This window comes from Clinocottus analis, unplaced genomic scaffold (genome assembly GCF_023055335.1).
Source record: "Clinocottus analis isolate CAN_PGR_092001 unplaced genomic scaffold, fCliAna1.0.p SCAF_15, whole genome shotgun sequence".
NCBI lineage: Eukaryota > Metazoa > Chordata > Actinopteri > Perciformes > Cottidae > Clinocottus > Clinocottus analis.
In genome coordinates, this window is record NW_027175876.1 from 8,043,817 (window position 1) to 8,059,099 (window position 15,283).

General features: G+C 40.4%; 1 protein-coding gene across 1 annotated transcript; it reads left to right on the forward strand.

Annotated features, from left to right (window-relative positions):
• Positions 1–6,270: 6,270 nt before the first annotated feature.
• LOC137785813 (melanocortin-2 receptor accessory protein 2A-like) lies at positions 6,271–8,888 on the forward strand. Its single transcript, XM_068577328.1, has 4 exons — positions 6,271–6,444; positions 6,554–6,690; positions 7,270–7,369; positions 7,798–8,888. The coding sequence occupies exons 2-4, from the start codon at positions 6,573–6,575 to the stop codon at positions 8,273–8,275; spliced, it is 696 nt and encodes a 231-aa protein (XP_068433429.1). The 5' UTR covers positions 6,271–6,444; positions 6,554–6,572; the 3' UTR covers positions 8,276–8,888.
• Positions 8,889–15,283: the final 6,395 nt, after the last annotated feature.

The window sequence follows — 15,283 nt, forward strand, 5'->3', positions numbered from 1 at the left end:
GTCTTTCATAGAATTGATCCCGTTCTGCTCAGCTCTTGTAAGCAATGCTGAGGTCACGGTGACGCCGAGCTTATCGAGGAGAAAGTTCCCCTGTGTAACAACAAGAGGGGAAGAGAAGCAAATCCTGATTCATTTACAAAAGAGAAGATGCTGCTTCAGGGCACTTTATATCACGTTCCTGCTCCCCGCTCGCAATTAGAGAGCATTGTTTGTTTTCTTTGGATGTTTTTTAAGAGGAACCAGTTGTAAGTGCAAACAGCCCATTTTAAATAGTGTGTCACCGTCTAATCAATGAAAATCAAATTAAGGACAATCTACTTTTCTTTTCTTTTTTCAACCTCCATTTTATCCGAGGCAATTTGAGAAACAGCATCACAATCTCATGTCATGGACTCTCAGCAGAGGAGAATCATGTGCAGATTACCAACAAGAACTCATTTCATTTGCACCAAAGCTTCGATTGAGCTGCAGGTCGATACCTTGCATTACTGAATGTGTGAAACTGTATACCTTCCACTTGTATTCACATTCTGGAGAGGATATTTCATGCTGGAATTATCCTTGCAGAATAGCAGTGACCACCAAGGCACCGTTCTTGGAGATATTTCATAACAAATCAGCTGCAGAACAGACCGTCCGGCCATCAGGTGTCCACTACAGTGGCAGTTTAAACAAAACAGTTTGGTATTCAAAACCGTCGACCTCAAGGAGCTGCGATCAAAAACCTTCAAGGTGTGCTATCATTTCAAAACATCATTTCAGATATCACTGTGCAAGTTAATGTCTGTTTCCAAAGGTTTCTCTGAGCTTTCAGCTGTGTTCTGAGAACAGGAGATGCGGAGGGTCAGACTGTTCCTGATGCTGGTTTAATTGAAGTCCTGATTGTTCCCCTGGAAACCATATGACGAGATGAAAATACACTGGAAGTGGAAGCGGAGACCAACAATCAATAAAATACAGTTGTTTTTTTCTTACTGCAAATCACAAAGCATAATGCAATAAATCAAGAGGGCTGTACCATTACAGAGTAAGGGTTGTACTTTATACTAAGCTTCTATATGGCTTCAAGGTAAAGATACATGGAGCTACAATATTACAACATTTGCAAAATAATGGTAAATTGTGGATGCAATAATAGCATGCATTGTTTTACTTTCTCTTTTTTGGTTCTACCTTACTCCATTATCTTAATTTCAGTCACTGACCCTCTATCACAAAGAGGAAAAACTAGAATGAGAGCGTCGACGTCTTATTCTTCCTGCACTGCACTGAGAATAACTTCAGCGACTGCTCAATATTTGGGGTTTTGGGTTCATGTTGACAAAAACAGATTTGGAATTCAAGGCTCATCTGTCAGAGCTGATGTGCTGAAAAATGCCATTTAAGGGAGTCAATTCTAATGAGAAAGAAGAAAGAGAGAGTGGGGAGTTGTTGCAGAGTGAGAGAAGTGTGTGCTTGCGTGATTTATGTTGAAAGAGGATGTTCTGTGGGAAGCCTCGGTTTCCCAGGTTTAGGGAATTAGAGTTTGGAAGAAATGTTCTGCAAAGGTTGAGATGGAAACATCACACGCAGGGCATTAGGATGCAGTTGATTAGAAAGTGAAAGTTGACAATCTATTTGGGAAAAGAAGGTAGAAAAAAAGACAGGATGGGACAGGAGACAAATAAAGAGAGAGTTCATGTGTTTGATCTGCAGGCGAGAATGAGACTTCATCGCTGGTGAGGGAATTGTAAATTTATCTCAGGAACATCAGAATGATGCACTGCACATAACAACTCCGCTGACGCAGGACTTTTGCATATTTCTCATAGAGTCTTCAATGTTTATATAACCTATTTTATAAATCAACAGATATAGAGCAGTCTCCGCTTCGCTTTTGAGCCGGAGCCAATTTGTGACCAGAATGTTATTACGCAAATGACGGAGATGAAAGTAATGATGAGGCGACACATGGAATATAATGGCTCATACGCACAGTTAACTGATAAATGTGTGTCAAGCAAAGTGTTGACAAAATACAGAAACGAAGTATAGAACCATACCAATTACAAATACAGCTTAATATTGGAGCTGATACCAAATGATAGCAAACCAAGAAAATTATAACTGAGAGACCAGTAATGGTGGTGACATCATCGACCATAGTTAGCTATAATCCATATTTTTTAAATAATGTATAAAATAAGAATATGAAAGCGGTTGCTATTAGTGATGAGCCCATAAAGCAAATTACCACCTGAATCTGCATCTCCTCTCCATGGATCTCCTATGACGAGTTTCAGCTCATTGTTTAGCTGCCTGACCTGCAACTTTACTATTTTGATTCACAAAGCACTAAAAGCTCACTGAACACTACGCGCCCAGAAAGGAGCCAGAGAAAGACACAGTTAGAGACCAGCTGTAAAACATATTGGAGCATTCAGAAGCTAAAAGCCAGATATTTCTCTCAGGAGTTGGTAAAGACTATGAAACGGAGCAAAAAGGGAATATTCCACTTCTGGTGAACGTTCAGATGGCCAAAAACGACTCCAACTGTCTGCTAACAATTTTGCCATGTGAACCTAAACGGTTAAAATAATATGTTAAAGTTTCCATTGCCCTCAAGTGGCCAAAAATCCGTTATTGCAGGTCTAAGCATAACTGCTTGTTTTTATTAGCTCATAAGACACTGCATTAATACTAAGCCACTAAAGTAGCATGATAATTATAAGCTGAGCTATTAAGATGGTTTGTAAAAGTACTGACGTACGACTTTTTTACTGTTACTATATGTTGTAATATTGTGACAGTATTATATTCCAGACCTATGACATAACTGTTCATGAAAGTTTGATGTGGCGTCGAGACCCATTGCAGATGAGGAGCTGGAGCTTATTAAATACAGAAGGATAACGAAAAGAAAATACCATGTTGAGGGGTCTTCTTTCAATTTGGTATTTGAATGATATTCGGGCACAAATCCCTTGTGTTAGTGGCACGAAGAGCTTTGACCATTTAGCTGCCGGCTAACAGTGGACATGTGTCTTTACATCAAAGCCCATTGCAACGACCACTGTCACAACCACGATGGTTTAGGAAGAACAAAGAAACAGTCCAGGGAATCACAGACCAAAGCAAACCAAGTGGGACAGTTTTGAGAAACGTGTCTGCTTTCAATGAAAGATGCATTATTGATCTGCAGATGAATATGAGACCTGTCGAGAAAGCTTTGATGTGACCTTTTTACACCTTCCTGCTTTAAAATTTCCCATTGGGGATTCATAAAGTATATATCTATCTAATGTCATGATACTATTTGGTGCTTTAATATCATTATATTGTGACATGTATATTCCATCATCTGAACACATCTTTCTTTTGTGATGGTCTGGACCTCTAAGGGAGATAACCATGTGGAGTTCACCACAAAAAAGCCTTTTTGTTATGTCTGTAGTATTGTGCAGTTTAGTTTGAGCAAGTCTCTTCTCCAGCTGAGCAGCACAGAGACTAGAATAGGCTTCAACAAAACCCCTCTGAGGTATGGGCACACTGTCAGTTTCAGCTGTGAGCAATTCATTCAAAACAAATCATTTGGATGGGATTAATCAACACATATTCACAGAGCAATGTAGCCGGATGACATAATCACTCCAAGTGATGTAGCCTCTTGCATTGAAGGTGTTAGTGTACACACGCTTCATACATGACGATCGCTTTTTATAGTATGCTGATGGTATACGTCTTCACTTGCAGAAACTATGAGACTTCAGAGGGAATTGTAAATTGGTCTCAGCAACATCAGGATGATGCACTGCACATAACAACTCTGCTGATGCAGGTCCTTTGAATATTTCTCATAGAGTCTTCAATGTTTATAAAACCCAATTTACCAAGGTCGCTGGCTTTCACCTGAGTCCTACCTTGCAGTCAGGACAGCCGCTCATCCCCCTGAGCTACAGGGGGAGATGCACTTCCTTAAGGGACTACATGTCTGGTGAATGATAGAACTGCACTTACCGCTTAACCCAAAGGTATAATGGCTGCTTGCTCCAAACGGGTTTCGGCAGCAGTTCAATAGCATGTTATTTTAATATCTTATGAAAGATGAACTAGCTGATTGTGTTACATTGCTCAGTAATATCCCAGACTCTCGCAATTTCCTACCGACACACTGAGCTTTGAAGGAGTTTTTAATATTAGAAATTGTCAACACAGTTCCATCCATTGGTGTACTTCTTGTGTTGTTTTGTGTTTAGACAAAATAGTAAATCATATTGAATTATCTTGATGATTTTAAAACTGACACACTATCCATACTTTGATATAGTGAACACTTCACAAGTATGTACTACAGGGATAGATACCAAAAAAGGAAGAAGGGACAAACCAGACAACTGACTGAATGAACCGCTAACATGTTGTTCCCAAATAGCTCGTATTCTAAGACTATATAACTCATGTTAATTAATGTTACATCACGCTACTTCATATTACCCGTGACTCATATGTTCCTAGAATGTTCCAAAGGACTCTATGATGTACACAGCGTTACAACATGGCCCGCAGGCTGCAACCTGAAAGGAAGACTGTCGCTCAGTGGAGAGCAGGGTTGTCCTTAAATCAGAGGATCGGTGGTTCAATCCCGGATTCTGCTAGCCCATGTCGATGTATCCTTGGGCAAGACACTTAACCCCAAATTGTGTCTACAGTGTATGAAACTTGTATGAATATAGCTACTGCTGATGGACAGGTGGTTGCTTTAAGCACATATGGGTGTGAAAGGAGGGCTCTGGGTGATCAACGGACCAAAGTGCCACAGGTTCATTTGCTGACAGTCAACATCCTAAAAGATAGAAAGAAACATTAAACAGGACACAGACCCCGAGTGAACGGTGTTGTACGACATCCTCCAGCCCCTCACTTTGCAACCTAGCAACTCCAACATGTGGTGGAGCATTTAAGAGGAGAGCTGAGAAGGATAGAAGGCCAGAGAGATTACAGAGCAATATTATTTAAAAGCAAGGCTTCTTCAGAGTGCCAGTTTACTCATGGTTCACACAAAGACCTGGAATTTCTATAATTACAAGCTATCACAAAGCACAGCCTCAAACTACCATCCAAACGGTTCTTCTGAAAAAGGCTTACTAACCAAACAAGTGTGAAGGCTAAATGAACTATACTTGCAAATTTCTTTCCTAGTCTTCCGACCACTCAAAGCGCTTTAACACTTGTCATCATTCACACTCATTTTGATGGCAGAGGTTACAATGCATCAGGACTAGCTAACCATTCATGCACCTAATTGGCTTCTGATGCTGAAATCAGCCTCTGCACATAAAGTTACTTTTAACCAGCACAGCCAACTTCCCTTCATGAATCTAAACCTGCTCACTGAAGTTAGGACGAGCCCCGATATGTTCCAACCAGGCTCAAATGGGAGAGCAAATGAGTTAAATATAATGAACACATTTATTTAAAATAACACATACGCTAAACTAAACACACATGAGTCAGTAATCAGTAATGTCTGTTTGTATAAAACAATTAAATAAATCAACTAAACTGCATCCGTGTGAGCAAAGGAAAAAAAAAAGACGGGAAATGTGAGATTGTCTCTCCTCAAATAGAGTGATGAGTCATAAAATTGTAAAATGCAATCATGCATAATGTATAGGAGCATAATTGTATTTGGATATGAGACTAGACGTAAAGGTTGGATTCAGGCACTCCCTCAGACATTTATCATGTGGTTGTATTGTATATCACATTTATTTTATAAATATATTATTGTGTATTTTTAATGAAAGAGAAATGAATGATACTTAAATCCCCAAAGCATGTTATCTATCAAGATGTCAACGATATGTTTGTAAAAAATAATCTTAAGTGAAACTGGGAAAAGGTCTGACTGATTTATCTTGTTTGTCCAAAAACTTCCTTGACTTAAAAGTTACTTGTTCTGATGTGTTAACCTCTAAATATGTCAAATAGTTACATGCACTTACGCGTTATTCATATTTCACACACCCAAACACAGTCTGCAAAACATTATTTACTTCTTTTTTTTTAAACGGCAACGAATCAACTGCATTGAAAGCACCTCCTCGCGGAGAAAACCAGTATCTTCGCTCTCCGTCAACATTCAGTGAATAATGTTTTTTTTTGTTTTTTTTTGCAGTGTAACTCAGTATCTCAGGGAGTGAGTGAGCCAACAGTATGTAGGATGCTGTATGACGCTGCTGTGGACCAAAAGGCTGCTGCCTCGCTCACATCAGGATGGATGGAGTTGTTGCGTCACAGTAAAGCGATGGATTTCCCAGCTTTTGGTCACATTTGTCTGGCGCGCTGTGAAATTCGGGAAGACGGAGCTAACATCTGAGGGATTGTTTGCCCAATTCATTAAATTCACGGGTTGGAGACTTGTTTTCAAAAACACTGAGGGGCTTGGCATCCTTGGAGATTGTGGTTCGTAAACTTTATGGCTTTGTAGGAACAGCATGCGTTTATGTAACGTGGCGTCTTTGCGGGCCTGATTTCAGGTTTTTTTTTCTTCTTTTTTCTTGCTGTTATTGAGGAGCGTAAATCGGTTTGAAATGTCCGACTTCCACAACCGGAGCCAAACCAGCACACGTCGCAGTGACTACGTGTGGCAGTATGAGTATTACGACGACGAGGAGCCCGTGTCTTTTGAGGGACTCAAAGCGCACAGATGTAAGCTGAAGACAACTGTATCGTGCATCACTGAGACAATCTTCCACTGCTTTTACTGTGTGTGTGTGTGTGTGTGTGTGTGTGTGTGTGTGTGTGTGTGTGTGTGTGTGTGTGTGTGTGTGTGAGTGTGTGAGTGAGTGCGTGTACGTGTGCGCGCAGCGTGTGCAGCGTCTGTGTGCCAGCAAACAGGGTTATTCACCTTTACAGCTGTTCATTAGTAATGATTAATTACCCCCAGCACATTTCACTCCTTGCTGTGTTTGTTGCTACAGCTCGAGAGTGGCACGTGCTACTTGTGCCTCAATAAACAAATTATCTAGCTGCAATAATTCAGGCACGATGCACCTCTGGCATTTTAAACTCTAATGGTAATGATTAAGCTACAAGAAATGGTCAGCAGCAAGCATACAGACAATTTGATAACAGGCTGAGATCAAGTAATAAAAGTACTGAATGCTCATTTTAACTCAGGATTTTGCTCTCAGAGAGAGATTAATCAAAAAGGAGCAGAGAGACGGCTTTATGGGTTATCGTTAAATGATGAACTAAAATATGATTTTCTCTTCTCTGACATTTTAGACTCCATTGTCATCGGCTTCTGGGTCGGACTTGCTGTGTTTGTCATTTTCATGTTCTTTGTCCTCACGCTGCTCACAAAGACAGGAGCGCCACATCAAGAGTGAGTATATATGTATATAGATATATAGATATATATTAGGAGGTCCACAGCCCGTTTCACATCTGGTCCCAGAGCAATTTCAGCACCAACGAGAGCTCCAGCAATTCAGCTTACACACCTCTCTTCTCAGAGTAAAGGCTGCTTTCATGTCTGAGACTGAGCTTATGATGTGTGTGAAGGCACTGAGGGAGAGGAGAGATGTATTTGCTATTCTGATTAGATTAGATGAGTGCTGGGAAGATATTTTATATTGTATTATTCCACACAGATTGGATTATAATAAAAAGAAAGAAAACAACACATGAAATGTTTAGAAGCAGATTCATTCTGGACTAAAATACCATAAAAGCACTTGATATTTAAAATTAAATATTCATATTTTCCTGCTTCTATGTCACTTCGCTGCTGCGATTTTTGTCTCTCAACAGAAACCAAGATTCAGCTGAAAAGCGCCATCGACCAGGCAGCTGTTTGGTCGACATCGGCAGTCCCCAGGACGAAAATGACAAAGCCTTCTCTCGTCCTTTGCTAACTGAGTCACGCTCATATTTTCACTTCTACATCAACGAAGAGGATCCAAGTAATGGGAAGCAAAAACCAGAGCACAGGCGGGCTGGAAAGCCCAGCGGGGCCCGAGCCCAGCAGGGGACCAGAGGGATCAGCTCCTCTGGGATGGACGAGATGGAAGACGATGCTGAGGAGGCGGAGGAGCATCGACCCCTAACGGGACTAATAGAGGACAGTAAGACAGACAGAGAATGTGCCTTCTTTTCTCATTTCAACATCCCTAACTTTGTGAACTTGGAGCACAATTCAGCACTTGGAGAGGAAGATCTTCTGTTTGAGCCGTCGGTCATACTGGAGCGCCAGTCCCACCCTCAGGATGCTCACTGCGACAGTCACTAAGTCTGTTTCTACAAACACTTCACAGGCATGGACATATACTTTATACTTATTTCCTTTCCTTTCACGTAGCCATTTGTGATCTGAGCGATTTGAGAGGTTGTAGAGTTTTGCTATAAAGCGATTAAGCTTGGAGAATGTTGATCCTTTTCAACAAGCATACATTCAGAGCAACAAGGAGGAGGAAAAAGAAGATCGCCCACAATTCCATATTGAGTGCACCTCACAGTTATGCGATAACATTTCTACCCGATGATAAAATTGCCTAACAGATGGCATTTTACTTTGAGTACCAGGCTCCTCTCAATTGGATGAGACTGCATTCTACCTGCACTGGATGTCTGCTTTGTACAATTCATTCTGCTGTTCATACCATCACGCTTTCCTGTGCAATAATAATGGACATTGTTGCTCTAAAGGACACAGATACCAGATGGTCTACCAACAAGATTAAATGCATAGAATGTAATAATTTCAAGGTGTTGTGTACTTTAACCGTGATTAGTAGCAACAAAATCAAGCAGTGTAGGTAGATCGTGGGGGGACGGGGATAATGTGATATAATACTTTTGTAGACAGATCTCTTCAGTTAGAAATTATTTTTGATTGTCCAAATAAAGCCTGAACGGTTTTGGTCATTCACCTCCACACTGGTGTGGTGTAGCCTTTCTGAGCATTACACATTATGAAATGAGATTACAATCATATTTACCATTTCCTCAAGCTTTGTCAGAAGAAATAACAATAAACAAAAACTTGAAGCTCTATTTCATTTGTATAAACTTTAACAAAGCATTTCACCATTAAGTAGGTTTTTATTTGGTTTAATGGCCTGCAAATGGACTGGTTTGGTTAAGGCTCACAAGTCTCTTCGATGCCATTGTCAACTGCAGGGAGCTGTTTCCAGCAGGAAATAATCTGAAAAACTCACCTGCCCAGCAACAAATGGCACACAACAAATTATCTGACAAAGTAGAGAATTTATCAACTAATAACATTTCCCACAGGAGTTTGTGGAGCTGACAGGAGAATAAATATTGGAGGTGGCCAGAGACACAACTCCAAATCAATGCTAATGTTGCTGGATAGGAAAATAAGCTAAACCAACTTTAGTTGGATAATATTGTGCTGTGGTTTAGTTAGCAGTATCATTAAAGTCTTCTGGTGATAATGTAGAATAATGTTTGTTTTGAATTAAACACAGCATCAAATGAAATGTCATCAAGATGCTACGATTGGATTTCAGAGCACATTTATTGCCTCCACGCAGCTTTTAGCATGGCGACGGCTGAGCCAGCAGCTGGAAGCTAATGATGCTAACAGTGCAAACAACAGTGTTACTTGGGCGTGATGCTGTGTCGGAACGGTGTGTTATCAGCAGTAATTGTCGTATGTACACCGTGCACAGCGGCAGCATTTAGCTATGTGGGGCAAACACATACTCACGTTCACTTAGAGCAGGGCAGACCCGCCACAGCAACAAAGCAGAAAAGGTCGGACTGCAACACGTCGGCAGAGAGGGATTTCATTCTCTGTTCAGACATTAGTCCCCTCCGTCTTTTCAAAGCAAATTTATATAAATAATAAATTGCTGCGATACTCATTCTCAAATCTTTGAATGTAGCACATTTTAACTGTGTTGGTAATACCGTCAATTTGGGGCATAATGAACACAAGACATGTGCTATACACACTCGAGCTGAGCCGTGTTGTATTCCTGTGCGTCTTATTCATGTAGAAATCTGATTTGCTGTCAAAATTTATGTAATTACTTTAAGCCATCCCATGCATGATTATGCAAAGAAAATTGCTCGCCATTATTGTCACTCTTTGGTAAATACTAGATTCTGAATATTAAGCTCACAAAGAGATGTGCTGGTGATGCCTGAGAGTCTATCAATATTAATGTTACACTGACAAATCATTTAACAAAATATAGTGCATTAATCAGTTTTAAGATGTGACAGGGTGTTCATGAATCTAGTATTCTGTACTCTGACATTTAACGGGTTTTTTATCAGTCGTTATTTTGTGAGAACTGTTTGCAGGTAAATGTTATTCTATCATTGTCATGGACATTTTTACGAAAGCAGAAGTTAATTATTTTCTCAACAATGAAATGTCACGGCAGCTGACAAGAAGATAGAGATCAGGTATGAAGCTCAAATAGTGCTGAATGAGCAATGCCAGATTTAAAGGGCTCCAATGGTGTATTGAGCTTCAGCAACCAATGGAGGGGGCAATAGAGTTTTATCATGCAGCAAGTCTGCCATTTGCTCTTCCTCCTAAACGCCCAAGGTGCGAGGATTTGTGGTTGACAGTTGGTGAGCTGGAATGACACTTCAACAACTGAGAAGCTACGGGGGAGGGAGAAAGGAAAACATTGACGTTCTGTTGACAAAGAAAAGGATCTGGGATCTGATTATTAGCGGGGTGTTCATAACACAATGTCAATCTAACGGTTGTAAGAAAACAACATTATGTCTCATTCACGCTGTGAGCGAGTAGCAATGTTGTAAAACAAAGATAATCACTGAAGAAGTGATGCATTAAAGAAGCTTCTCAAAAGCCTCTGTGCTGAAACTCACTAAAGTGACTAAACCTTCATCCTGCATTAATATTTATACTCAAATGTAATTTTTTTGTGACATTCCTTTTCGAAAGAGATTGTCTGAGAATGTAAGCATTCTTCTCATCAGTGGGACTGAAAGTTTCAAAACAGATGTCCAACATAAATACTTCATAATGGGTCCTGCTGATGACTCACTGCACAACCCATGAAGGCTCCTCCATTGCTCTCGCTGCAGCGGTCTGGCAAGTAGAGTGTAGGGGAGAGATTTGTTCCTATAAAACTATTTAAAAGTCAACTCTGCTCTTACTGTAAAAACCTAATGGATTCCTGTGATAACCAAACCTGCTGTCAGCTAATTTAAAAGCCAATAACCTTTCTCTACTTACCTTCATCTTCTCTATAGTTTAAACATAACAGTTCACTTTCTTCTCATTAAGTTGGAATTTCTTGACTTCATGCGCAGGAGCAGACGCATGGCTTTTGTTCCTTCGTACTCATGTACTCGTTTCTTTGAGTATTGTTGCTAGTACATTGGTTTCTATTAGCACATACATTTTGTTTACTTCTTTACAGTCAAACTCAGATTAGAACATTCAGAGAGGGAGTGGGACTTCCTTCTCTGGTAGATATTACTCCACTATATCTTTACAAAGCAAATAGTTGTACGCCAGTATAATAATGTTTTTAAATTTAGCACATATAAGTTATTCTGTATATTCTCTGAGTTACCGGTGCACTGCTGGTTACTGCTTTACTCGTGCTGGAGGGACATCTATGCTGGAGAGCTGTTAAATACAGGAAGTGGACAGTCAAAATGTACCAGGTGCCTTATGGAGAGGTCATCATTGGGATTTCTATTTTCGAGATTTGAATGGCCACACTTCGTAGTCTTTTCCCATACTACAAAAGTATAGCCATGCTAACCATCATTGATAGTAAATTTGGCAGTTGACAACCACTGAGATTATAGTTCCAACCCGATTTGAAAAGCCAAAAGGAAAATAGGCAGATGGTTTCCATGGAACTAATCTTGAGAATAAAACATCCAGGAGCCTTTCTGCGGCACAATAAAGCCGACAATGTATTGTTATTCTAACTCAGGCCTATTGACTCTGGCCCCAGCAGCCTGCTGATTCGAGTCTCTCACCAAGCAGGAAAAATCTGGGTGGATTTAGAGAATGACTAATTCTTTCTCTCTCCCTCAACAACAACAAAGCGTCTGTTTACCCACAGTGGAGCTGCTCTGTGTAACACAAGGAGACCGCCCGCCATGAGCAGCTGCCAGGTAAGCATGTCTGAAACCGTGTCGATGTAACGCAGTGACATGCTGAAAACGGTTCTTGGCACATGCTGGAAAACAAAACCAGGATGAACCAAAACCTCGTAAAATAAACCAGCAACAATACAACCTCTTATTACACTGCATATTATAAATGGAGCCAATGAAAATTTCATATTTACGTATTCACGGGCTCTATGAGTCAAGCGTTAAAGAGACATTAAATGGTGCATTTCACCGCAGTGTTTTTTCACACCTGTATGTTTTCATCAACTGCTTGTTAAATTAGAGCCAAACCAGAAAAACTAGTCTTCCACTCCTCTCAGTGATAATTGTAATAAGTGCCATAATTTCTATATATTGCCTCCAAACATTGGCACAGTTTGGTTCACCAACAAAAAATTTAAAAAGTTTGTTTTTGTTTTTTTTAAACCACTTTCCTTTCCCGACATGAAAAAATATATGACTGAAAAGACATCACTTGAAATAAAAGCCTGCGAATTGTCGACCACCCCGAAGCTGTTTGCTATATGAGAAAAGAACGTGATGTGTAAATTTTTCATGAGGTGTAGAGAGACAGGTTTCAGCTTCTGTAGCACATTAATAAATCATGGGAAAGATAGAGAAAGGAAGAAACGGAGATAGAATATATTTGCATGCGAACGTGTAGAGATGAGTTCAGCGTGCACAATGTGTGTGCGTGAGAGAGAGTGAATCAAAGGGTGTTGGATTAGCCATTGGATTTAAAAGTGGGATCTTAAAACAGATTAAGTTGATGCAGGTTCTGAGAGGTCTGAAATAACAATAAAATAATGTGCGAGAGAGAACGCATAAGTACAAATAGTAATCTTTAATTCAATGAAAATTAGTAGGGCCGTTGACTACCCTTTATCTATTTTGAAACGACCCACAACCCTTAGAAACACAATCACAGCTAACGTTTTGTCTGCAGCCTTAACAAAGTTGCACAATAAACCGCCTTTGGCTGTGTCACGGTGCTCTAAGCCTCGGGGTGTGAACCCGGCCCGGGCAGATTCCACCTGAGTCTCAGCCCTCATTTACAGTGAGGAGAAAAACTAAATATCACTCCTAAAGCCTTGACAACTTTAAGCTGCATTCACAATACCGTCTCTGGCGTAGGATACACCCAAGAGTGAGACTTCATATGTTTTCAGTTACTGAATATTAATCAGGAGCAGGGACAGGTTACCACAGGTTGTCATAGAGGCGGCGGAGCTCTGAAAGGCTTTATTTCATTCGAGGGCTTTTGCAGCGGCCTACATTCCCGGTGTATTCCCGGGACAAGAGAAGCACTAATTATGGTAAGCGCTCGCTCGCTCTCTCTCTCTCTCTCTCTCTCTCTTTCTCTGTGTGTGTGTGTGTGTGTGTGTGTGTGTGTGTTTCTGCACGTTTGTAAATAAGTGAACGGATGGCTTGTGGGCCTTTAGGTCGTTAGACTTTGGGTCTATTGTTTGTTTTGCTGTTTGGGAGCTTGAAACCTGTTCGACCTCCAAAGGGCTCAGGCTGTCAAACAGCTTTTCAAATTAGATCAACGCGCATGTTATCTCTGTAACGGTAATTTAAAATGTCAACACTTTTTGGGATATACCTCGTAATATATGGGTTATGCAAACATGAATGACTTGTAATGACAAGACCGTTAAATGTCTAAAATGATTACTTTTTTTTATAATTACCAGAGACACTCCCACACCTAAGGCAGTCTGGGTTAAGTGACACATTGAAAAGTGAGAAGAAGAAAAAATAAGCCTGAATTAAAACGTTTGTCATGTAACGACTGCTATAGTTTATGAAAAATGCAAAAAAGTTGTGATAATAACAACAAACCTGCACACAAAAAGTATTTAAAGAGTTAAATTCCTCGACACAGCACCTGGAAACACTGAGTTGAGATGCCCGCCGAATAAAACGAGAGCACGCATGTTTGCAGAGCCAGAAACCGAATTGAACAGGCCCTGACAGCCACACAGTCAGTGCGTCATTTCCCCTGGAAAAGTTTGTTTGAAGCTGCCTCTTGGTGCCTTCAACTGTCCACGATAAATGCAGGAACTTTTATCTCTGGACTGCATCAGCGAAGCTTTCAGACACTTTGGTCTAATACACCAGAGTTATTGCATCTATTTTCAAACTGTAATGTTCCGGCATGTTTATGTATCCATTATTAGACACAATCGGTGTATTTTGGACCCCTTTGGAGAGGTGTCGTGCTAATTTTGTTAACTAAAACTGAAGTTCCATATTTTTCTACTTTATTAGCCAACTTTGTCTTTGCTACAAGATGAAGTTTGGACTGGTTTAGTCTGAGGTCAAGCAGCAAGTGTCTCACATATTTGACAGCAAAGTGATACTTTGATACTTTAGGTGCAAAGCTGCATTGCGTCAACATGTGTGTTGCTCTATCATCATCAGTGTTTAGCATTTTGTGGAAATAATATAGAGTATCAATCTATTATACTACGTTAAGTAAGTACCTCTTCTTGTCTTTCAATTAACAGACATGTTTTTCTGAAGTTGGGGGATGATTCATTTCTGTTGCGGTCCACTTTTTATTCCACCCAACAAAATACTTGCTATTGAAAATACAAACAAGTGAAGAAAAAGTTACATTCTACCACCGCAGTGATTTGAATGTGATACAGTACAAACCAGTCTAGCCACACTAGCACGTTTAAACAAAACGTAACTGCCGTCAAGTTCACAGTTACACCGGTGTCTGAGGTTGACGAGAAGCACGTGAAGGCAACGCGCTGGCAGCGGCTGCGTCACGCGCCGCTGGAGGAGCAGAACTTCCACAGCGATGAAACAGTTTGCCCAGTTGAGGATGCAAGGAGGACTAAACACACCCGTCCATCAGTTAGACACGCAGAGAAACTCACAACGGTGAAAACTGACAACGGTTTACATTTTTAATAGGCCGGGAAGTTTTCTTCTGTGTCTAATTAAGGGTGAGTTGAACTTGAAACTACTGCCGACAGGACTTGCTCAGGGAGTTAATGATGGATCTACCACTTTGCTAAGGCAGAATTTTTTTTGGTGTGATAATTTTCTGCTTTTTTTTTTACACACTGCTATTGTTTATCCTGGGGGAATGATTTTGTTTTTGTTTTATGCTCTTTAGGAGTTTTTGTTCTAAACCCAA

Excerpts from the sequence above, each read along its gene's own strand:
- LOC137785813 (XM_068577328.1), top strand. The coding sequence starts at position 6,573 with ATGTCCGACTTCCACAACCGGAGCCAAACCAGCACACGTCGCAGTGAC. Across the intron at positions 6,691-7,269 it reads GGGACTCAAAGCGCACAGAT|ACTCCATTGTCATCGGCTTC; the intron begins GTAAGCTGAAGA and ends CTGACATTTTAG. Across the intron at positions 7,370-7,797 it reads ACAGGAGCGCCACATCAAGA|AAACCAAGATTCAGCTGAAA; the intron begins GTGAGTATATAT and ends GTCTCTCAACAG.